At 63.9% G+C, this 22,776-nt stretch overlaps 1 protein-coding gene across 6 annotated transcripts in view; it reads left to right on the plus strand.

Annotated features, from left to right (window-relative positions):
- IGSF9B (immunoglobulin superfamily member 9B) overlaps nucleotides 1-22,576 on the plus strand; it is a 76,351-nt gene extending 53,775 nt beyond the window's left edge. For 2 of the 6 annotated variants that reach the window (XM_055133355.1, XM_055133356.1), the window contains exons 16-20: nucleotides 2,386-2,547; nucleotides 2,925-2,970; nucleotides 3,581-5,212; nucleotides 11,092-11,213; nucleotides 14,067-22,576. In XM_055133355.1, coding sequence (XP_054989330.1) covers nucleotides 2,386-2,547; nucleotides 2,925-2,970; nucleotides 3,581-5,212; nucleotides 11,092-11,213; nucleotides 14,067-14,275 — 2,171 coding nt within the window. In that variant the 3' untranslated portion in view covers nucleotides 14,276-22,576. Of the gene's footprint in view, nucleotides 1-2,385; nucleotides 2,548-2,924; nucleotides 2,971-3,580; nucleotides 5,213-5,663; nucleotides 5,754-6,332; nucleotides 6,379-9,275; nucleotides 11,214-14,066 lie in introns of all 6 variants that reach the window. The other 4 variants (XR_008629351.1, XR_008629350.1, XR_008629352.1 and 1 more) reach the window with 4 other exon arrangements.
- The last annotated feature ends 200 nt before the right edge of the window (nucleotides 22,577-22,776 follow it).

Genomic DNA, 22,776 nt, shown 5'->3' on the forward strand with positions numbered 1-22,776 from the left:
TTGGCTGCTGGGGCTGGGTCTCTGATGCACAGAGTATTCTTGTTGGGATATTTATTTCATCCAACCTGTTTATATGTACAAGTGTTCTCTTCTGGCCTGTAGTGTCTCATGATAGATTTTCTTTTTTTTTTTTTTTGCATCACATCCAGAGATGCTCAGGAGTTACTCCTAGCTTCTGCACTCAGGAATAACTCCTAGTGGTACTTAGGGGACCATATGGGAATCTGGGAATCGAACCCGGGTTGGCTGTGTGCAAGGCAAATGCCCTACCTGCTGTGCTATCACTCCAGTCCCATGATAGATTTTCTGTGAATTTTCTGTGTATCCTTTATGTGTAAATTCCTCCTTTGGTTTCACAGCCTTCAGGATTTTATCTTGATCTTTGTTTTGTTTTGGTTTTTTTGCTTTTTGGGTCACACCTGGCGGTGCACAGGGGTTACTCCTGGCTCTGCACTCAGGAATCACTCCCTGGCGGTGCTCAGGGGACCATATGGGATGCTGGGAATCGAACCCGGGTCGGCCGCGTGCAAGGCAAACGCCCTACCCGCTGTGCTATCGCTCCAGCCCCTTATCTTGATCTTTGATTTTTGATATTTTAACTCCTGTGTGTCTTGGTGTTTTCTTTTCTGTTTGTGTTTATTTTGTTTGTTTTGTTTCCTGTTTTTTCTGTATTTTGGGTCACCCCTGGCTGGCTGTGCTTAGGGCTTATTTCTGACTCTGAACTCAGGGTCACTCCTGGTGTTGGACAAGGGATCCTATTTAGTGCTGGAAATTGAATGTTGTGTGGCCAGATATGCAACCGCATGCTCCAGGAGACATGGAGCTGATGGTTTTCTGCATCCCACCCTCTGACCCTTCCTTGGCTTCCATCATGGCCTCCGAGACCTATCATGTGTCTTGGTTCACGGTTGTGCCCTTCCTTCAGGGACTTCTGAAGGCCAAGCTGCCACACCCTGTCTGTGCTTCCTGTTCACAGAACTCTGTTCTGCTCCTTACCCAGAGGCCACTACCCTGCCTCACCTCCGTCTCCTGGAATTTTTTTTATCTCAGAAATTATAGGGCCGAAGAGTGTTGAGGACCCTTTGGGACTGTCATCAGCGCTCCCCCCATTTCTGTGGCTCCTGTGCTGCTGTGCCGTGGGGTCTGGTTTTCTTCAGGGGAGGTGGCACAAGGTGGCAGTGGGTGGCTTCGGAGCATGCAGTTCTGGCTGCCTCCGCTCCGCCTTTCCCTAACTCGAGTGCCACTCGAGTGTTCGGTGTAGGACACTCTCCTAGAGCCTCTTGCAGTTCCCCCTGTGGGATCTCCGGGCGCCTGTCCAACCTGGTGTGTGTCACAGGCACCCCTTCGGCCACGCGTGTGGCTGGAAGAATCCCTGTGGTGACCTTGGCCTCCAGACCCAGGTCCTGTTTCTCAAGGCCCCGGTACTTGTTGTTGCTGCAATGTGACCATGGATCCTGCCCTGTGGCCCAGGTGTGCCCTGAGGAGCCCAGCGAGGCACGTGGTCGCCTGCTGGGCCACTGGGCTGCTCCGCCCCTTCCTGACAGGCTCTGAGAACCAGGCATTGGTGACGCTCAGCTCTGCACCGTGCAAGGAGGCAGGCGTTATTCCGTTCTGGTGGGGCCCCCTCGGTGCTCAGGGCCTTAGGGGTCACCCTGGTGATACTCGACCTGATGGACTCGTCCTCCCTGTTGGATTCCCTCGTGTTTCTGAGGTCAGGCCTGAGCTCTGCAGTGGCAATCCTGCTCCTTCCTGCGGGCTTGATCTTTCCACGGAACTGAAAGTCAGCCCCACTAGCGTGGCTCAGGCCCGATCACCCACACGTCCACGAGCTGTACCTGCACCAGCTGGCCTTGTCCTCTCTCTAGCACCCAGAGCCCCAGCAGGTGTGCTGTCCCTCACAGGCAAAGCACTTGCAGAGGCAGCAAAGCACAAGAGACTCCGTGTGTGTGTGTGTGTGTGTGTGTGTGTGTGTGTGTGTGTGTGTGTTGGGGGAAGCCCCGCAATGATGGGGCTCGAGGGTCACCTCTGGCAATACCCAGCTAGCCACGCGGGACATCCAATGCTTGGCCCTGCACTGTGGTGCTGCTCCACCCAGCAGTGCTCAGGGACCACCAAGGCCTCGTCAGGGGACTGTGCAGTGCCTGGTGCCTGGTCCCAAACTCGAGGCCTTGTGTGTGCGAGGCCTGCACTCAAGCCCCGGGGAAGTGGTCCCCGGGGAAGTGGTTCTGTGGGGAAAGTCTTTCTTTGCCTCTCCCGAGTGGCTGCACAAACCTCCTGTTCCCTGCAGCTTCACCTGTCCACAGGGTGGGGAGGAGACAGGGGAGGTGGGTACACCCAGGGGGACTGTGGCACAGAGGCTCAGGCGTGGCCCTTCCCGCCCCGCAGACATCTTCCCGCAGCCGGACCTGACAGACGACGGCCTCGCCCGGCCAGTGCTGGCCGGCATCGTGGCCACTATCTGCTTTCTGGCGGCTGCCATCCTCTTCAGCACCCTGGCCGCCTGCTTCGTGAACAAGCAGCGCAAACGTAAGCTCAAGCGCAAAAAAGGTGGGTGTCTGTCTGGGTCCCCACTCTGCCCTGCCCTGGGAGGTGGGTGTCTGCCTGGCCCAGGGAGGCGGGTCCCCTGCTCCACTCAGCCCTGGGCCGGAGCTCCCATGGAGGGCAGGGAGAGAGCCCCTGTTGGCTCAGTCCACCTTGAAGTGGGCATCCTGAGATCTTGTGGGCAGGGCCGTGGGGGAGTACACTGGGGGAGGGAGAAAGGCCCAGGCTGGAGGGGCGAGCTGGTGGGGGGCAGTACATGGGCTCTGGCCTGGGCCCACCCTGGGTACAGGGGAAGTGGCCACTAGCCTGACGCAGGCCCGAGATCCCCCTTGGGACATGCTGGGGTCTCAGTCTCACTGGCTATCGCCTCCGTTCCCTTCCAGACCCTCCACTCTCCATCACTCACTGCAGGAAGAGTCTGGAGTCTCCGTAAGTGCCCCTGGGCCTGGCAGAGCCAGGAACTGGCCACAGTGTGGGTGGGAGCTGGGGACAGGCGAGTGGGCAGGCAGCATGTCTCGGTGGGTCACGGTGCCTCGATACTGGCCTTGCTGAGGAGCGGGGCAGGCCTGGAGGCCAGCCTGGAGGCGGACAGCCCCTAGTCCTGTGCTCTGGAGTGCAGCCCACCTTCACCCCATTTGTTGTGAGGTGAGCATGGAAACGGGTGTTTCTTGAGCTGCCAGGGATGGAGCTGGTCTCTCGGCAAGAGTCCGACTAGCATAGGACCCAGGTGGACTCAATCTCGTTTCAAACGACAGTGCCAGAGGCTTCCAGGCTGAGCTCCAGCTTTGCATGTGGGAGGCCTGGTTTTGCTCCCTGAGCACTGTTGGAGCAACCCCTCAGCACGGAGGCAGGATCAGCCCTGAGCACTGCAGTGCAGAGTCAGGGACTAAGCGCCTTCCTGCCTGTGTGATCTCTCCAGCCCCCCCCGCCCCGTCTTTAAAGAACAAAGTGAGACAAAACACTCTGCCCGCAGCTGGACTCTGGGGAGGCGACGCGCCTCCGGCCGGCTGCCCTCACCCTCTGCCCGCTGTCCCTGCAGCTTGTCCTCCGGCAAGGTGAGCCCCGAGAGTACCCGCACGCTCCGGGCCCTGTCCGAGTCCTCCGACGACCAGGGCCAGCCGGCCGCCAAGCGGATGCTGAGCCCCACGCGGGAGAAGGAGCTGTCCCTGTACAAGAAGACCAAGCGCGCCATCAGCAGCAAGAAGTACAGCGTGGCCAAGGCCGAGGCCGAGGCGGAGGCCACCACGCCCATCGAGCTCATCAGCCGCGGGCCCGACGGCCGCTTCGTCATGGACCCGTCCGACATGGAGCCGTCCATGAAGAGCCGGCGCATCGAGGGCTTCCCCTTCGCCGAGGAGTCCGACATGTACCCCGAGTTCCGCCAGTCGGACGAGGAGAACGAGGACCCGCTGGTGCCCACGTCCGTGGCCGCCCTCAAGGCCCAGCTGACCCCCCTCTCGTCCAGCCAGGAGTCCTACCTGCCGCCGCCCGCCTACAGCCCTCGCTTCCAGCCGCGGGGCCTGGAGGGGCGGCTGCAGGCCACGGGCCAGGCCCGGCCCCCCGCGCCCCGGCCCTTCCACCACGGCCAGTACTACGGGTACCTGAGCAGCAGCAGCCCCGGCGAGGTGGAGCCGCCGCCCTTCTACATGCCCGAGGTGGGCAGCCCGCTGAGCTCGGTGCTCTCCTCCCCGCCCCTGCACAGTGAGGGGCCCTTCGGACACCCCACCATTCCCGAGGAGAACGGGGAGAACGCGTCCAACAGCACGCTGCCTTTGACTCAGACGCCCACGGGCGGCCGCTCGCCCGAGCCCTGGGGCCGGCCCGAGTTCCCCTTCGGGGGCCTGGAGGCGCCGGCCATGATGTTCTCCCACCAGCTGCCCCCCTGTGACGTCGCTGAGAGCCTGCAGCCCAGGGCCGGCCTCCCGCGAGGCCTGCCGCCCGGCCCCCTGCAGGTGCCCGCGGCCTACCCGGGCATCCTGTCCCTGGAGGCTCCCAAAGGCTGGGCTGGCAAGTCCCCAGGCCGCGGCCCCGTCCCCGGGCCCGCCGCCACGGCCACCGCCAAGTGGCAGGACAGACCTATGCAGCCGCTGGTGGGCCAGGGGCAGCTGCGACACACCAGCCAAGGCATGGGCATACCCGTGTTGCCTTACCCCGAGCCGGCCGAGCCGGGGGGGCACGGCGGCCCCAGCACGCTCGGCCTGGACACCCGGTGGTACGAGCCCCAGCCCCGGCCCCGGCCCAGCCCCCGGCAGGCCCGGCGCGCCGAGCCCAGTTTACATCAAGTGGTGCTACAGCCTGCCCGGCTCTCGCCTCTGACCCAAAGCCCCCTGAGCTCGCGCACCAGTTCCCCGGAGCTGGCTGCCCGCGCCCGGCCGCGCCCCGGCCTCCTGCAGCAGGCCGAGATGTCCGAGATCACGCTGCAGCCCCCAGCCGCCGTCAGCTTCTCTCGCAAGCCCACGCCGCCGTCCACGGGCTCCCCCACCCAGAGCAGCGGCAGCAGCCTCAGCTTCCGGCCGGCCATGGGCTTCACCACACTGGCCACCAGCTGCCCCTCCCCGCCGCCGGGGCCCCCGGACACCCTGGATGTGTTCGGCCAGATGCCTTCCCCTCGGAGGGTGGGGGAGGAGCTGCTCCGGCCAGAGGGCCCCCCCCCACCGCTTCCCCCTTCCGGGTGAGTGTGAGCCGGGTCTGCTGCCCCCGCGCCCCCGAGCCTCCCCAGCCGGCCCCACCCCCCGACGGACCCCCTTTCTGGAGCCAGGCTCTGGTCTCTGCTGGCAGCAGGGGCCCCGGTCTCCTGCCCAGGGCCCGGCCAGCGCTCTCCGGGGACCGGGTTAGGGTGTGGGCACGCGTGTGTGGTGTGTTCGGTGACCGGGGACCCCGGTTTCTCTCGCGGTGGAGGAGAAGCTCCGCACCTCGGCTGCTGCCGTGTCCCGCCTCCTCGTCTGCCCCGGCCTCTCCTCCTTGCTAAGCTGGACCCCCCAGGAGCCCGACTTCCCCGGACCGCCCGGCCAGGGGCTCCTGTTCCCCACTTCCGCCCCTCAAACTGCCTCGTGGGTGCCCGGCAAGTCTCAGGCCTGCAGACCACTGGCCCCGAGCCCCCTCCCCGACCCGTTGCCTCACAGGAAGCTGCAGACAGACAGACAGACAGAAACACTCCCGCGGTCAGCCTGCCTGGGAGCGCACAGTCTAGACCGTGGCGGCTGGTATGCCAGGTACCCGCCCGGGCTCGCTGGAGCCTGTCTGCGCCTCCGCTCTCCTGTCCCGTTCCTTCCTCCTCTGTCTCTCTGTCTCTCTTCCTGCTCCATCTCTGGGCGGCTCCACCTGCTCAGGGGGGCCGCCCCGTCTCCGGAGGGTCCCCGTCCCCGTCCCTCTGCTTCGGTCCTTTGGTGGCTGCTGGATGTGCAGGTTCGCAGAGTCCCGAGGAGGCTGAGCCGGTGGTAGGCAGGCTGGGGACCGCCCCGTGCCCGTCCCGAGCCCGTCCCACCCCCTCCCTGCCCAGGAGGCTCCAGGGCTGCGGGGTGCGCAGGGCGCCAGGCTGCCGTCCGTCAGTCCGCCTGCCCGCCTGGGCGGACGCCGCAGCCGCAGGTCTGTGCCCGTCCCGTCCCGTCCATCCCGTCCCGTCCCGTCCTTGCGCGCTCATCTGTTTCCTGCGTCCCACGTGCCGTCTGGTTCTTGTCTCTGCGCTCTGGCCGCTGTAGTCGGGGTCTCCGGCCGTGCCCCCCTGCGTCCCCGGGGTGTGCGTGGTGCCCCCGTGCCCTGCTGGTAACTGCTTTGTTTCTGATTGATCTCAGCTATCTGGGCAGTGTTACCGAGACAAGCCTCTCCTCCGCTCAATAGGTAAGGGAGCTCCGGGCCGGGGGGCGGGGGGTGGACAGGCGGGGCTTCGGCAGGGCCATCGCTTCCTCGACAGGGGGCTCCAGACCATGTCCCCTCCCGCCTCGCCGCGCGCGGGCGCAGCCGCGCCTCCATCCCCGTGGCTTCTGGGTTCCCCACATCGCGCTGCTCCCACGGCCGCCCTTCCCGGCTCGGCCCGCTTAGCTGCCGCTTCCGAATGCCCCCACCGCCTGGCAGTGTGTCCCCGCCACCCCGCCCCGCTGCCAGCGCCAGGGCTCCCGCGGGCCGGCTTGGGGTGCCCCGCATGCACCCGCCAGCTGGGAGGCCTGAGCCGCTTTGCATCCCTGCAGCCCAGACGCGGGCTGGGGCTCTGGCCCCCTTCCTGCCCTTGCCCCGCGCCCAGGTGGTGTGCGCCCCCTCCCTCTGCCCTGCTGCCCGGTGGCTGGCCCTCACTGCCCCTGTCCCCCACCCCTGCTCTCCAGGAGCGCCTGCAGCCACCGCTGCTCCCAGCTGACAGCTCCCCCTGCTTCCTGCTCTGGGGTGGGCGGGGTGGGGGGTCACAGCTCCCAGGACAGGGGAGAGGCGGCCCCTGGGGGAGAGGGCAGACTGGCCCATCGGCGGGCACTCGCTTGCTCCGCTCCCAGCCGCCTGCTCTCTTGTGGGCAGGAAAGTGGGCGCCCGTAGCTCCTTGGGCCCCCAGGCCTTCATTGCCCAAGCCTCTGGGTCCTGGGAGGGGAGTGAGTGTCCTGGGGCCCGCATCAGGTCTGGCCTCCTCCTCCAGGCAGGAACTTGGCTTCCAGAGAGAGGAGGCTGGAGGTAGCTCCCGGGGCAGCTGTAGCCCTCCTGCCCAAGAGGCCTCCTGTGGCCGGCTGGGGGCTCTTGGAGTGACAGTGATGGGACCACCCCTTCCCCTCCCCCTCCCCCAGTTCTGACTGCTCCAGGGCCTCCTGGAGGTGTGAGCCCCAGGACTGCCCTCGCTGCCGCCTTCACCCCTCCCCGGGCTGCACCCCACCCTCCAGCCTCCCCTCCACGCCGGATCTGCGCTGGCCGAATGCTCCCTTCTCCGCTGTGGCAACCCAGAAACCAGGGGTGAGGGGGAGGGGCCTGGCCAGCACCCCGGCCCAGGAGAATGAACCCCACCCCGAGCCTCGGAGTCCGACCCCCCACCCCCCACCGGGCGCCGTACCTGCTGGGCCATGGGGCTCGGCTCCCGTCAGCGCTGCCCGTGCTGGTCTCTGCATGTGTCCCCGTTGGTCTTGCTTGGAGAAGTTCCACGTCTCGTCTTCGTCCGTGCGCTCTGTCCCTGTTCCCCTCGTCTCTCCCCTGCACCCAGGCGTCCCCCTCTGAACGGGGCAGCACCTCCCCCCTCCTGTTACCTGGGGCCCTGGCCGGTCACAGTCGGTGCCGTCTCCATCCTCCCTGCCCGTTGTGTGGCCGAGACGGGGGTCTGGGAGTGTCTGGGGCTGCCCAGGGAGACAGTGCGAAGTGATCCCCACAGACCCCCCAGGCCAGGCAGGAGTGACCCCGACTCCGCAACGCTAGTCTCTGAGGCACGAGCGTCACCTGGGGGCAGGAGTCCAGCCGAGAACAGGCAGTGGATGCCTCTAACCTTGTGGTTTTCAGGCTAGGGGAAGACAGGCCAGCGATGTTGCTGTCCTTTAAGGCAGAAGGTGGAACTATGACCTGCTGAGGTCAGTGTCTGGAGAGCCTGTCCTGAGGGCAGGGGCCCAAGAGCAGTGTCCAGGGAACAGTGAGATGACAGCACTGCCTGGGGGCACAATCCTGGGAGCAGTGACTCGAGAGCAGTGTCCAGGGAGCACTGTCCAGGGAGCATTGTCTGAAGAACAGTGTCTGAGGAGCAGTGAGCCAAGAGCAGTGTCTAGGAGCCATCTCTAGAGAGCACTGTCTGGGGAGCAGTGTCTGGGAGCAGTGTTTGCACGTCAGCGGGCTCCGATTGCTGCAGTGATGCAGCCTTGCCTTGCGCTGAGTGGCAGTCACTCACTGGCCCAGAGGCAGGCCGTGGGGGTCTGTGGCCGGCTGTGTCCTGGTGGCCAGACTCGGGGCGTGGCAGGAGGAGGTGTCCATGGGTCTCCCCTTCCAGGCCTGCTCTCCAGGAGAGCAGGGAGTCGGGAGTGCCGCCTGCATTCCTGCATCTCAGAGCACTGCTGGCTGCTTCTGAGCTGCCGTGTGCCGCAAGAGGCCGGAGGCCTGCAGCCTGCCCTGGCCCCGGAGCCCTGGCGTGCCGGCAGGGACGAGCACCTCGGAGTGGGGAGGCCCGGCCCAGCCCCAGGTGCCCAGGACGCTGTCTGCCCCCAGGCTTCACCTCCCGAGGACCTGCTGCTGGGGCTCACACAGGCCTGGGCCAGGGGTCCCCCTCCCCGAGACGGGGGAGGGAGTTGCATGCTGCAGGGGAACCTGCGTCACCTTCCGTGTGTCTGCAGAGGCCCCGGTCACCCTCCCTCCTCTCCCCCCGCGCCCCCTTCCAGACCTCAGCCTGTCTTCGTCTGCCGCCTGGGGACAGTGTCGTGGTGTTTCTGTCCTGTCTGTGTCTGAGCTCGCAGCCCAGGGTGACACCAGCAGGGCGACTGCCGACCCCCGAGGGCCTCGTGTGACTGTTCCTCCAGGGGCACAGGGGATGCTCTTCCGTCCGAGGATCGGCCCTCTGGGGTCATTTGGGGCTGCAGCCCCGACCCGAGCCACCTCCCGGCCGGGTCTGGCTCGTGCCGGCGCGGCCTGCGTGCGCCCAGGTGGAAGCAGATGGAGACTGCCATGTTCTTCTCTGGCTCCTGCCCCGGTGCTGCCGAGGAGAGACGGGACGCGCATCTGACTGAGGCTGGGGAGTGGCGGCTCTGTCCCGGCCACCGGCTCCGCCCCAGGCTAATTCCCTTCTCTGCCTCCAGTGTCTCCTCTCCGCCCGACAGTGAGGCTGATGTAGTATCGGCTTCTTGGTGCGCTGTGAGGAATAAAGGGGCTTATTGTAGCGCATTGCCTGGCCCGGGAGCGGTAAGTAAACGCTCGGGACAGGAAGGATCCCAGAGGGAGACCCGAGCCCTGAGTGACAGCGCGTCTCTTCCTGGGCGTGGCTCCAAGGCCCTCCGCCAGGAGGCCCTGTGGGTCCCGAACCACTGGGAGGGGCCCCTGGGCTTCATGCGCACTGTTTGGGAGCCCTCACGCCAACAAGAGATCCAGGTGATACTGGCAGGTGGCACTAATACCTTCTCCCCTAGAAGTCCCTGCTGGCTGGCGGACCCCGCAGGAGGGCCCAGGGCATCTGCCCCACTTCTGCATCTGCCTGGGGGGTGATGCTGGGCAGGGGGGTGGGGTTGGAGTGCTGTGTGCACAGTCCTTTGCTTCCTGGCTATGTCTGGACCTCGCCTGGGGACTTGAGGCCAGCGCGTGTGGACATGAGGGACAGTGGCCTCCTCCTTGGCTGTCCCTCTCAGGCAGCACAAGGAGGCCCGAGTCCAGGGCCGAGAAGGGAGTGAGGGCAGCACCTTCCTGGCGGAAACTCGCTCTCTGCCCCTCGCCTCCCTGTGCCCTCCCAGCACCCGGGGGGCGCAGAGGATGGGGTGGGCCTCTGCATAGCTGCCCGCGGGCGGGGAGTCGGGGGCTGTGCGGTCAGGAGTGCCTCTGGCCTGAGCGGGGGTAGGCACTGGTGTCTGTCCGTCGATGCTGGCGGAGCTGACAGCTGGAGGCCGTGCTCGGAGGAGAGGCCTGGAGACCCTTCGCTGCGGGAAGGCGGCGGGACGCGGCATCTGACTTAGTCTCTGGGTTTCTGCTGCGCCAACTCCGTGGAGACAGCCGGTGGCGGGGCCAGGCTGCAGCACCAGCACCTCGCTTCCTCCTCGTGCCTGCTGGGATGGCTGGCTCGCCCGCGGGGCTCCCTCCCCTCAGCAGCCTCGCTGACCCTCTCTCTTGAGTCACAGCTCCCCTGTCCGGTGCCAGGGGCAGGGAGAGGGCCGCCTGTGCTCTGTCCCCAGAGGAGGGCCGGCCTCGGACACGCCTGGACAGTTCTCTCCTCTCTGCAGCTGTCAGAGCCTGTTCCTCGCCGTGCCCCTTGTCGAGGGGCCGCCACGGGCTGGAGTCGAACTGCCAGGGGCAGCATTCCCTGCCTCCCCCTCCGTCCCTGGAGCGCGGGTGCTGGGGTGCGAGGGGGAGCAGAGAGCCAGTGTGTGAGCTCCTCTTCTTGGAACCGTGCACCTCCTGCCCTCAGGGGGCCTGGCCACCGAGCGCCCTCCTGCGCGTGCAGGGCCGCCGGGCTGCCGGCCTCTGCAGCAGTCCCGTGCCGAGAGGAGCTGGCAGTGCTGGGCCTGAGGACTGCAGCGTAGGGCGTTCCCGGGTCCCCATCCTTTCACTTGGCAGGACCCTGGTGACGGGGCCGCGGGGTCAAGCCTGTGGAAGGCACCCGCTGCCCGCCCTGCCCTGTCTTGGGACATTTCCCTCCCTCCTCTTGGAAGCTGCTTCTCTCCGACCCTCCAGCTCTGCTCGCAGCCGCAGGCCTGCGGCAGGCCCGGCTCCGTGACTGACGCCACTCTCTCCCTTTCCTAGGTGTCCTGATGACCGGCCACGGTGCCGTCCCCCAGGCAGGCTCCCCCCAGCGCCGGAGAGGCCACGTCCAGGCACGCTGCCCAGGCCGGAGGACCCCACAGGGCCCGCTCCTCGACGCCCTCCCTCCCACTGCAGGGCTGACCCGGCCTCTCCCCTTGTCCCTTCCAGAACACGCCCGCCTGCGCCCGGGAGCGCTGCTGCGCCTGAGAGGCTGGAGGCCCTGAAATACCAGCGGATAAAGAAGCCCAAAAAGTCATCCAAGGGCTCCTCGAAGTCCAAGAAACGATCCGGTGAGTGGCAGGCGGCCCCGCCCCGGCCGCGCCCCTTCCACGTCGTGTGGGGTGTCAGCTCAGGCTGTGGCCTCCCCCCGCCCCCACTTCCCTTGTTCTGGGACCCTTTTCTACCCTGCTTGTCAAGGAGACTTTTTTTGGGGGGGTTGTTTCTGCGCCACACCCGGCAGTGCTCAAGGCTCACTCCTGGTTCTGTGCTCACGGTTCACTCCTGGTGAGGTTTGGGGGACCCCTCTGGGGTGCCCGGCATGGAGCCCAGGTTGGTGGCTTGCAAGGAAGTCCTCTGTGCTGTCTATCATTTACATGTGAAAACTGAGGAAGATGAGGGCGAGTCTCGGGAATTCTCTCCTCTGGCGGGCAGGTACTCAAAAGTGTTGGGGTGCAGCTTTTCACTGTAGGATCATCTGGGGTGGGGTAGGCCAGAGTGCAGGCTTTGCTTGAGGGAGCCCCCAGGTCATTCCTGCCCTGGAAGAACTGTGGAGATGACCCCAGAGCACCAGGCTGGGAGTTGTCCCTGAGCACTGCTGAGTGTGGCCCAAACAGCGAAACAGGAGTGATGCCTATCCCCTGTGTTCTGCGAGTCCCTTTCTGCTGTCTCATTCTCTGTGGCATCTCTACCTGGGGATGTTCACCTGGGACCCTGCTCACTCTGGGGGCGGGGGGGACCTAAGGGCCCAGCCCAGCACTGCAGGTCTCAGATATCTCTGCATGTGGACACATGGTTTCCTAAAAGGACCCTCCTAAGAGGGTGTGAGAATGACTTAGCTCTTCTCAGACTCGGGGAACTGGTTTCTGTTGATCCCTAGTGACCTGTTTGGGGAGATGACTATGGGGAAGGTTGGGCTGATGATCTCTTTGCTGCTCTTCCTCACAGATGAGGCTCCCAGTCAGCCCGGCTCCCTGTCAGCTCCCTGTCAGCTCCCTGTCAGCCTGCCTTCCTGTCAGCCTGGCTCCCTGTCAGCTCCCTGTCAGCTCCCTGTCAGCCTGGCTCCCTGTCAGGTTTCTATCAACCGGGCTTCCTGTCAGCTTCCTGTCAGGCTGGTTCCCTGTCAGCTCCATATCAACCTGGCTCCCATCCGGTCTCAAGGGGTCTGTCAGAAACCCAGTCTCTTCTCCGGTTTATCTGCCCAGGTTTATCTGCCCCAGGCTTGTCTCTGATTTCTAGTTGTTTGCACTTGGTTGCTCTATAAGCCTTGGGTACATCCAAACTTGTCATCGATGATTCTCTCCTGATCTGCCTCTCCTCAGCAGGTCTCCCGCCACTAGTGCCCGAATAGAAGCCGTCTCCTCCACCCAGTTCCCAGGCAGCCACGTTTGCCCTCGCCCTTAGGTCTCACACCCATTTTCTTGGCCCCATTGATAAGACAACCTGACGCTGTTATGTCCCGGGAAGGGAGTTTCACTCCACATTGACCAGACCAGACGTGAGGCTGCTTATCGCTAGCTTGAGCTAGGGTCCAGTCTCATCCAATACCAGTGGTGTCTTGACAAGGACCCCGACTCCGAATTCTGAGCAGCTTATATAGGGTTTGGTTACATCACAGCATTTTTCTAGGCACTGGCAGTATGTTTCCAGTTCTTGTCTTTGTCTGGTCCTGTGACTTCAGGGACCAGCACTGTGTTTCCAGTTCATGGCTCCAGGGGGCCACATTATGTTTCCAATATTTGGTCCATGACTGCACCCCCTCGGCCCTCTCTACTTGGCTGGGCGCCACTGCCCATGCCCCTACCCCAGTAGGCTATTGCAGTTTACCCGGTAGGCGGTTTACCTGCCCAGGATGATACTGTTCTCTGAGAAGTCGGGACTCTCTGAGAGGGGAAACTGGAACTTAGACCTGCTGAGTCTCGGTCTTAAAGTGGAGCCTGTCATGGCTCCGCTTCAGCCTCACAACGCCAGCCCCTTCTTCCATTTCAGCTGCTCGAACTAAACCCAGAGGTGTTCTAGATGGCAGCGTCATCCTCCCACGCCTGCCTCCACGGCGGTCGCCCCATACTCGGTCATCCCCTGCTGGTGTTCGTAGGCGTCCCGGACACAGATATGGGCCTAGCCACCTCACATTTTCTCTCAGGGCCTTCTGGAAGCTTCTGGTGTGTCAAGAGTATACTCCAGGTTCCTCCACCTGTGTTTGGCCTCCCTGTGCCCTGCTCACCCCATGGGCCTTCATGCCGCCCCTCCTGGAGGCCGGTCCCCTCATCTCCTGCTATGCATCGTCTCAGGGCCTGAAGCCATGATGGCGTCCTTTGAAGTGTCGGGAACTGATTTCTCTCCACATCCCTTCCAGCGTCTTTCCCTTCTCTTTCTGTTTCTGTCCTTCAGGGACTGGTAGTCTTTTTTTTTTTTTCTTTCTGAGTTACACCCAGTGATGCACAGGGGTTACTCCTGTCTCTGCACTCAGAATTACTCCTCGCGGTTCTTGGGGGACCATATGGGATGCTGGGAATCGAACCCGGGTCGGCCGCGTGCAAGGCAAACACCCTATCTGCTGTGCTATGGCTCCAGCCCCAGCTGGGTAGTCTTTGTCTCTGCCACCCACTGTCCCAGTCATGAACCACCCAGAGTCCTCAAGGGTTTCTCGGTCTCTCCACATGGGCTGGGTGGCCTGGACAGAACTGGGGACTCAAGTCCAGCATCCTGGGGGGAGGATGAGGGTGGGCTGAGGGCAGTGGACAGCAGTGAACACGTTCAAGATGAAGTGCAGAGAAGCAGCAGAGGGCAGGCACGGGGACCCTGCGGGTCAGTGGGGGGCTGTCTGCTGCCGGGGTTTTCTCTTTGCCCATCCCTACCCTGGTGGCCCCTGGTTCCGGTGCAGAACCTCTCGCGATCTCACCCGCTGGCCTCTCCTCCCTCCCCAGACGGTTCTGCCTCCCAGGCGCAGCAGCTCCCCAGCTCCCAGGTCCTGTGGCCCGACGAGGCTGTTTCCCTCCGGAAGAAGAAGAGACACCCCCGGCCGGACCCCTTTGCCCGCCTCTCAGACTTGTGCCACCGGCAGCTTCCGGAAGACCAGACGGCCATTCTCAACAGCATGGATCAGGACGACCCTGGCCACGCCACTCTTCTGTGACCCCCCCTACTCTAAATGCCCCCGCAGTGCGAGAAGGTTGGGGGGCCTCACCCTCCCTAGACCGTGGGCCTGCAGCCCCCTCCAAGCTCTGGCCCGCTGTCCCCACGTGGTGCCGGCTGGCCAGCGCAGACCACTCAGCAGCAGCGGGTGGAGATGGGGCGGTAACGGGGGTCCGGAGCCATCCGCCTGCCCCTGCCCCGCCCTCGTTCCTGGGTGAGTGTGGACGAGGAAGAGTCTGCCGCTCTCACTTTCCTCCGGGAGGGAGCGGCCTCGCCCCCCCCCCCCGCCCCCTCCACCATCTTCCAGACTTGGAGCCCCCGCGGGAGCCCAGTGCAGCTGGGCCTGACGGCGGAGGAGGACAGGGCCTGGCGGGGGCTGGTGGCCGGCACCCTCCCTGCGTCTCTTGCCTTCACCCATGCAGAGCTGAGTGGGGGCCTGCCACGGCGGGGGTTCAGCAGGGGTCGGCACCCCTGAGCAAGACGCAGGCCTTTGTTGCTTTGCTGTGGGGGCATGGCGGGACGTGGGGGGCAGGCCCAGGGCCAGCACCCGTGTCTTCCCGCCTGTGCCCGGGACCCCGGCCAGAAGCTGCTTCACAGCGGGCCTGAGAGGCGGGTCCCCCGGCTCACGGCCGTGCTCCAGCCCCTTCTGCTCCCGCAGGGCCGGAAGCCCCGTGGCCAAAGGGCCTCCCCTGCTGGAACCTTCTGTGCTGTGGAGCTTGTGCTCGGCGCTATTTATATCTGCCTCCGGCCCGGCCCCCCGGAGGCTGTTCCAAAGCCGACAGGATCCTCCTTCCCTATTGCTGCAGCTAATTTCCCAGATTGATTAATTGCCACGTGTGGGGCGCCCGCCGGCGGCACCCTGCCCCGCTACCCACGTGCCGCACGCCGACCCCACGTGGCCTCGGCCGCCCCGTCCCACCAAGGGGGGCGGATGAAGCTGGGGAGCCCCGGTTTCTGGGGTGCTCTGGGGTGACTGCCCATCCTGTGTCTGTGGAATCGGGGCCAGGGTGGTCTGCGGGGGTCCGTGCCCCAGTCTTCTCTGCCAAAATCTCATCCGACTTCAAACTTGGCACCCTGAAGCTTCCTTCCGTGAGGTCTCCTGACGGGACTCTTTCTCCACTGAGATTATGGTGCTGCCCACGACCGGCGGGAGGGCGCCCAGCGGGTCCTCCTGTTCTCCCCCGCCTGGCCTCCCGCGGCTCCCTCGGTGCGGGCTGGGGACCCCCACGTCTTGAAGTATTTCCTTCTCGGTGCTGCCGCCCCTGCGGGGACGTGGCCAAGTCAGAACCCTGGCGGCTCCTGCCCTGTCGTGACCAGGAATGGTGCGGGGGGCCCTCTCCCGGGGACCCCTCTCTGCCACACCGGCCCGGTGCTTCTCTCTCTCACCACCCTTGCTGTCCTGCCACACACATCCCAAGAATGTGATGAGTTGTGGCAAAAGAGGTGGCGGGGGTGGAGACCCTGCCCCCCTCCCCGCAGTCCCCTGTGGGGCCCTGGCCCTTGGGGGGCTGCCTTCCCCCTGGAGTCATGCCCCAGAGATGCCCCGAGATCCTCCGGGGGCACTGGGGGGGTCTGGCGGGGTCCGGTGCCCGGTGGCCTTTGTTCTCCCGCTGGTGCTCCAGGCTGGAAGGCATGCTGGCACCTGCTGTTCGCCCACTGTCCCATTCCCAACTGTGGTGCTGGGAGTGGCCAGCCCCGAGGTGCCTTCGGGAGCAATGACCAGGAGGTTTGGAGGACGTCACGGGAGCCGCGCTTGCGGCTGCCGGGGAGCCCCCAAAGCTCACACAGGTGCTGACTCGGTCTCTGCTCTGGCTGCCCCTTTCCTCAGCACTCAGACCAAAGGGTGGGAGCCCGGCCACGCGTCTCTCCGATGACCAGACTGTCCCTGCTGCCCGGCGGCCTCTGTCTTCCTTCAGGGCCTTCAAGTGCAAACAGAGTCCTGCTGTGTGGCCGGGTGAAGGGGTTGAGCGACCCACATCCATGCTGGCACATGCCCGAGGGGGTGGCTGTAGGCGTGGGTGGGTGTGGGTGCCTGTTGTGCTGAGGGCACAGCTGTTCCCGGGTGCCTGGTGCTGGGCACATGCATGCGGGTGAGTGTGAGGATGGGTGTGTGCATGTGTGTGTGGTTGTGTGCGTGTGTGTGCGCGTGCGTGTGTGTTGGGGGGGGGCGCAGCTGTTCCTGGGGCCGTGGTGCTGGGCACGTGCATGCGGGTGAGTGTGAGGATAGGCGTGGGCATGTGTGAGCGTGTGCGTGTGTGTGTGTGTGGTGGTGAGGGGGCGCTCAGCTGTTCCTGGGGCCGTGATGCTGGGCACATGCATGTGGGTGAGTGTGAGGATGGGTGTGGGCATGTGTGTATGGTTGTGTGCGTGTGTGCGCGAGCGTGCGTGTTTGTGGGGGGCGCAGCTGTTCCTGGGGCCGTGGTGCTGGGCACATGCATGCGGGTGAGTGTGAGGATGGGCGTGGGCATGTGTGAGCGTGGGGGGGAGGGGCACCTACGTGCTGGTTGTGTGTACGTGGTGTGAGCACCCAAGAACATGTGTGGTGGTGCTCAGCGGTGCCTGAGGACCATGGTGCTGAGTGCGTGCACGCAGGTGAAGGCGCGTGTGGGGGCATGGCCATGCCGGGGAGCATGTGCCCTCTGTGTTCTGGGGTGTTCCCTTCAGCCTTCTTTCACCCGGCGTGAGCTGTCTCCCCCGTGCCCGTGACTCCCTGTGGCTTCTGGCCTGGAAAGTCGCTCCAGTGCTGTGACCAAGTCGGGGCGAAAGGTTCTCCATGGGGCCTTGGGCCAAGAGCACGTGGGGGTCGTGTGTGGGAGGCCTCGGGCTGCCTCGGGCGATGGTGGGGGGCCTCCTGGCAGCTTTGCCGAGGAGCTGGGGGCTGCGCCTGCTGCGGAGAGGCCCGTGTGGGCTGCCGGGGCGGGGAGTACTGGCTCTCTTCACTGCCGGCTTTGCGTCGATCCCAGGTGCGGACAGTCTGTGTGCAGAAGCAGCTGTGTGGGTTCAGGTAGGAGGCACCTTTTGGGTGCCACAAACCATCATTCCCGGAAAGCCAGGCTCCCAGGCTTGGTCTGGGTGAGTGGGGAGAGCCTGGAGCTCGTGCTGCTACTTGGCTAAGAAAAGAAAGTCTTGGGGTGGGCCAGGCGAAGCGTCGTTTATTACTATGTAGAGACCCCCAAGGGCAGGAAGGCGAGGGTCCTTCAGGGCTGCGGCTCAGGAAGCTGCATTGGTGGGCCTTGCTGGGAAGGTGGGGCTGGGTGGGGTGTGAGGAGGCGCCTGCTCTGGGGACAGGGTGTGTGTCCATCTGGCTGAGAGTTCGGGGGAGGGTGGAGGCCGGGCACCCCGGGGTGGGCCGGGTATCAGGGGTGACCGAGGTTCAGGTCCAGACTGAAGGTGCTGTGGGAGGGCAAGGGTGGACGTGAGTGCCGATTTCCTGAAGGAGAAGTGACCTGGCAGGGGAAGCCGCCCAGACTCACGAGAACTGCCTTTCCAGGTGGCTCCAGAGTAGGGGTGTTGGGGGACAGCAGGATGCTCGCCAGGGACCACAGCCTCACCTCCCTCGGGTGCACGGTCACTTGGTGTTCCCTGGGTGCAGTGTACACGTTGAGGACTGTCCCGTGAGAAGGCGGTGGCTACCTTGGGGCGGGGTAGGCTGAGGTGTGGCCGTGAAGGGGACCTGGGGAGCAGGGGGGGCGGGGGAGGGCGCCCCGGGCTGGCTCATGGTCTTGCTGCTTCATTGGACTGTCTTGCTTCTAGATTCCGCCTATAACACTAAGTGCCCACACGGAACATGGACATATTCTTTCTGACGCCGTTCAGCTTCCTTGATTGGGGTTGTTGCTCAGTCCTCAAGGAGACTCGTCCTGAGTGTGTGTCCCCACCCCTGGGCCCACCGTGTGCCCGTGTGTCCCACTTGGTTGGTCTTTCCCCTCTGTCTGTGACCCACAGCTGTCCCCCAACCTTGCAGCTGAGATGAGGCAGAGGACGGTGGTGGCCAACTCATGCTCAGTGGACAGCCCTTCCTCAGCTGTGAGGTGGCCCCGTGGACCTGTGGCCTGCTCCTTACTTCCACGTCAGGTAGGGGGCACCCCATGTGAGAAAGGGGAGTAAGAGTCTCCTAGGAATCCAGGCCAGACCCCCGAACCCTGGGTCCTCCACACGAGGCACCAGTAGGGAGCCTGAGGCCAAGGAGCAGGTGCTGGCCTTGCTGGCCAACAGTGTCCACCCCTAAGCCTCCCACTGGCACTGACCCCAGAGGGGTCCAGCTTTATTCCTGACCCTCCCCCACCTCCTCATATCCCCAGACATGGTCGGTAAGGAGATGCAGTGCCCCTGGCGAGGGTCCCTGACCTGAGGAGGGAGGGGGAAGCTGTGACTCTGGGCGCTCAGTGCAGGCGTCTGATGACTGGAGACTTGGAGGGCCTGTCCCCCCTTCCCATCTCACCAGAGGGGGCCTCAATATGGACTTCTCCAGTCTCCCCCCTCACAAACCTGGCCTTGTGCATGGTTTCTGGTGGGTGGGAGGGGAGGAGGGCTGGCGCGGCGGACTTTGCATCTTCGGCCCTAGAAATTCTGCGGGCATGTTCTCGGGTGCTTTAGGGGGCTCCTATTGGGGTGAGCCCCCTCCTGCTTGCTTCAGGGCCTCCGTGAGGCCTGATTTCTATGGGAGGCACTGACCCCCAGGACATGCTGCAGCCTGTGAGAAAGAACTGGTCATTCAACCTTTGCTTCTGCCTCCAATGGGCAGTGAGAGGTCTGTGGAGTCCATGGACAGACCTTGGCCAGGTTGGAGAGACTGGATTGGGGCACCTGGCCTGTGTCAGAGACTGGACTGTCGAAAGGCACATGAAAAAGTGCTCTGCATCACTAATCATCAGAGAGATGCAGATCAAGAGACTGGACTGTGTCCGGGACTGCTCTCGAGCCGTCAGCTGTCCACACCACTTTCCTCTCCTGAGTACAGGCGGAGAGTAGGTGTCAGTGCATGAGTGTGTGAGCGCTTGACTGTGTATGAATGTGTGAGTGCATGAGTGTGTGAATGCATGAGTGTGTTTGAATGCATGAGTGTCTGTGTGAGTGCTTGAGTTTGTGAGTGTATGAGTGCGTGAGTGTGTGTGAGTGTGTGTGTGAGTGCATAGATGTGTCTGAATGGGAATGTCTGTGTGTGTGAGTGGTGTGTGTGAGTGGCTGCTGGGGGGTGTATTTGTGTACAGGAGATTTATGGGGACCCACAGATTTGCTTGCGTAGCTGGCCTAGGAGACCCTTGGCTTCCTTTGCTGGAGACTGCTCTTGGGGCAGGAGGTGGAATTAGTACTAGGCCACTGTTAGTGTATTTTTATGGAGATTGTATATAAAATTATATACATATATATAGTTTGCTCTATTTTAAGGAGAGAGGGAACTTAGGAGAGAGGGTGGGGGGAGGGGTGATGCCAGGATCAGATGCAATAGTCCCGAGGGGGCTCTCGATGGGAGGGACAGCCGGGCAGTGGGCAGTGGAGGAGACTGGGGCAGGATGGGTGGGCTGCCCCCTGCGCATATATATATATATATAAATAGGAAACCTATATGGAGTCTAGCTAGCTTATCTATATATCTATATATCTATATGAAGTCATAGCTTGCTTTATTTTTTTACCTGTGCTTAGAGATGTTCTGAGTGGGACCATTGGGCCCGTGGGGTCTGGGACCCTCACTCTTGCCTTGAAGCCCTCCCCGCTCCTTGCCTCTTCTCCCGAGGCCCCTGTTCAGTTTCTCTGGGCTCCCTTTGCCCAGGACCGTGCTCCTCCACCTCCAGGGGCACACGGGCAGGAGGGCGACTGCTAGGGTCTGGGTCTCTAAGCAGGAGTGGTCTCATCCAGAGGGGATGGTGAGGAGAAGGCAGGAGGGGGCGCCGGGGGTGGGGGCAGCCCTAAAGCACCCGTTTCTCAGAGTGGAAGGAGGCGGCGAGGAAGGACCCTCTCCGTGCCCGGATTCACAGCCAGTGCCGCCTGCCCGGGCATTCAGTGGCCCCGAGTGGCAGCCCATCTGTGGGCAGGAAGTTACCCATTAGGGAAGGTCAGGTGCCCCTGGGAAGGGGTGGGTCCCCCACAGTGGAGAACCCTGGCCATGATGGCATGTGGCTGGTGAGGATTTCCAGAGCAGGCAGAGGGCACGGGCCCAGCCGGGGGACAGGGCTGGTGCTGGCCCAGCAGGTGCCCTGCAGACCTCAGAACCCACGTTTCCCCTGCAGCCAGTGGCTCCCCTGGGTGCTTCTTGTTCCAGAGCTCCCTGGCCTGCCCTGGGGCCAGTGACCCAGCAGAGCCGGCAGCCTTGCTGCGCACCACGTGAAGTAGGCAGTACCCCTCTCCTCAACCAAAGGCCAGCCTTCAGGGCGACTGCCGTGGGCACAGTGCTGTGGACTCTGGGAACAGGGGGACGGGCTGAGGGTGAACTGTGGCCCCAGGCCTGACGCTTCTGCCCCACGATGTAGATCTTGTGGGGCTCTGCCTGTGCTCATCTCTGGCCAGCAGCCAGGGTCCCCTGGCTCTGGGGTGTTCAGGGGCCACCGTCTGCTCCTCCTGGTGGGTTTACAGGGAGCTCGAGCTAATTCCGTGCAACCCTTGCACCCCTCGAGCTGACCAAAGCTGCTACACCAAGGGGTTTCCAGACTGTTCTTTAGCTCCTGCTCCCCCTGCCTATGTCTGTCGAGCAGCAGTGCCGGCCCCTCCTCCTCCCTAGCGGGGGCAGCCCTGCCACGTGTGCCCCCAGGCCCAGCCGCTCTCCACGCGGTCCATGGCAGACCTGTAGGGACAGCTCCGGGTCCAGCCACTGAGCCAGCGCACGCCGGGACAGGGGCTCCCGGGAGAGGCAGAGCTCGGAGTGGGCTGTGGGATGGCCTCGAGCCGCCCTGGCCGCCAGCCGCGTGGTGCCGGGAGGGGACAGCTCAGGGGCCAGGGCTTCGCAGCCTCCCTGAACACCAGGGCAGCTGAACTCCGAGAGCTGGGCGCCCCGGGACAGGGTGGTGCCTGGGTCCAGCCCCTGGGCTTGGCCACTGCCTGGGCATGGGCTCTGTGCTGCCCAGTGCCCTGGGGCTGGGCAGGCTCCAGAGCCCTTGGGTAGGTGTCAGTTCTGTTACCTGCAGCCCCAGTTTGGACAGTGCCAGTCCAAGGTCGTTCTTCGTGGACAGTGGCATGGGGAAGGGGGTGTGCCTGTTGCCCCGTGGTGGGGGTGCCTGCCGAGCTGTGCTGGGCAGTATGAAGGGGGGTGCACGGAGGCCACACCCCGGCAGTGCAGAAGGGGTCCTGCCCTCTGTCCAGGATCCAGGCCAGGAGGCAGTGCTTTGAGAGACCACCCAGTGCTGGCCCTTGGGGTTGGGGTGACCCAGGGGACTGTTGAGTGAGCGAGAGTGGCTCCGTTTACCGAGTCTTAGACATCAATCTCACCAACTCTTTTCTTCGGGGCTCCCAAGCAGTGCTTAGGGGGCCCCAGTCCACTTCTGGGCACTCTCCACTGCCCGTGTAGTGCCCGGGGTTCAGTGCTCGGGGCCTGTGGTGCTGGGCCTGAACTTAGGGCCTTACATGGGCCAGACCTGGGCCTCTGAGATCTCCTGAGCCTGTCTTGAGTCATGAGGTGATGCCAGGCTGTTCTGCCTTGGGAAGCGGGGAGGTTGGGCGGGGGGGGGGGGGGCGGGCACGCTGCTTCCTCCCGCCTGGTGGGGTCCCCTGGACTCCCTCCTCCTTGGCCTACCCTGGCACCGATTCCTCAGTGCTCAGCCACAGGCCCGTGACTGGCCGGCCCGCAGACCCCACATGTCATACCTCTGGTGGCGGGCCACCTCCTGCTTCGCCTCCCTGTCAAGTTGCGGCCCCGGGCGTGCTCATTCCGAGCGCATTGGTTCCTTCCTCCTGCTTCCTTTCGGGCGCCCTCCCCCGGCCAGGTCTCTGGAGATGCCCTGCCCCGTGCTGTCTCCTGAGTTGCTGCCGGGTGCTCCCGGTGCTGTCCTGGAGAGACCCGCTGGACGGGACGCCCGCGTCCCTCTGGCGCCTTCATGTCCCCGTCCCGTCTTCTCTTTTGTTTTTCTCGGGGGTGTGGGGAGGGAGCCTTGGGGGTTGGCTTTTGTGTTTGCTGTCTTCTCGGTGTGGGTGGGCTGGCTCAGGCCCGTGGCCCAGAGCCAGCTCCCCAGGGTGGGGCCTGCCGAGACCCACCGTCGTACAGCGCGTGCAGAGCGCCTCTGAGCGCAAACTTGATTGGCAACTAGAGGCTTAACTTTTTGAACTTCAGGTATGTAACTCAAAGCAAATAAAAGCACTATTTTTTCAGTAAGCTTTTTTTTTCCCTTCTAAGAGACAATATAGAAATCAAACTTGGCAGGTGGGTGGTGCTGAGCTTCGAGGGCTCTCACCATCTGCTGTTTCCTGCCCTGAAGCTGGCGGGGTGGCCGGGCCCAAGTCCTGGTCCTGGTAGGGGCTGAGGGGATGCAGGCACCGCTCTGCTTCCGTGTTGGACAGAGTGGGACAGGAGGG

This window comes from Sorex araneus, chromosome 3, assembly GCF_027595985.1.
Source record: "Sorex araneus isolate mSorAra2 chromosome 3, mSorAra2.pri, whole genome shotgun sequence".
Classification (NCBI taxonomy): domain Eukaryota; kingdom Metazoa; phylum Chordata; class Mammalia; order Eulipotyphla; family Soricidae; genus Sorex; species Sorex araneus.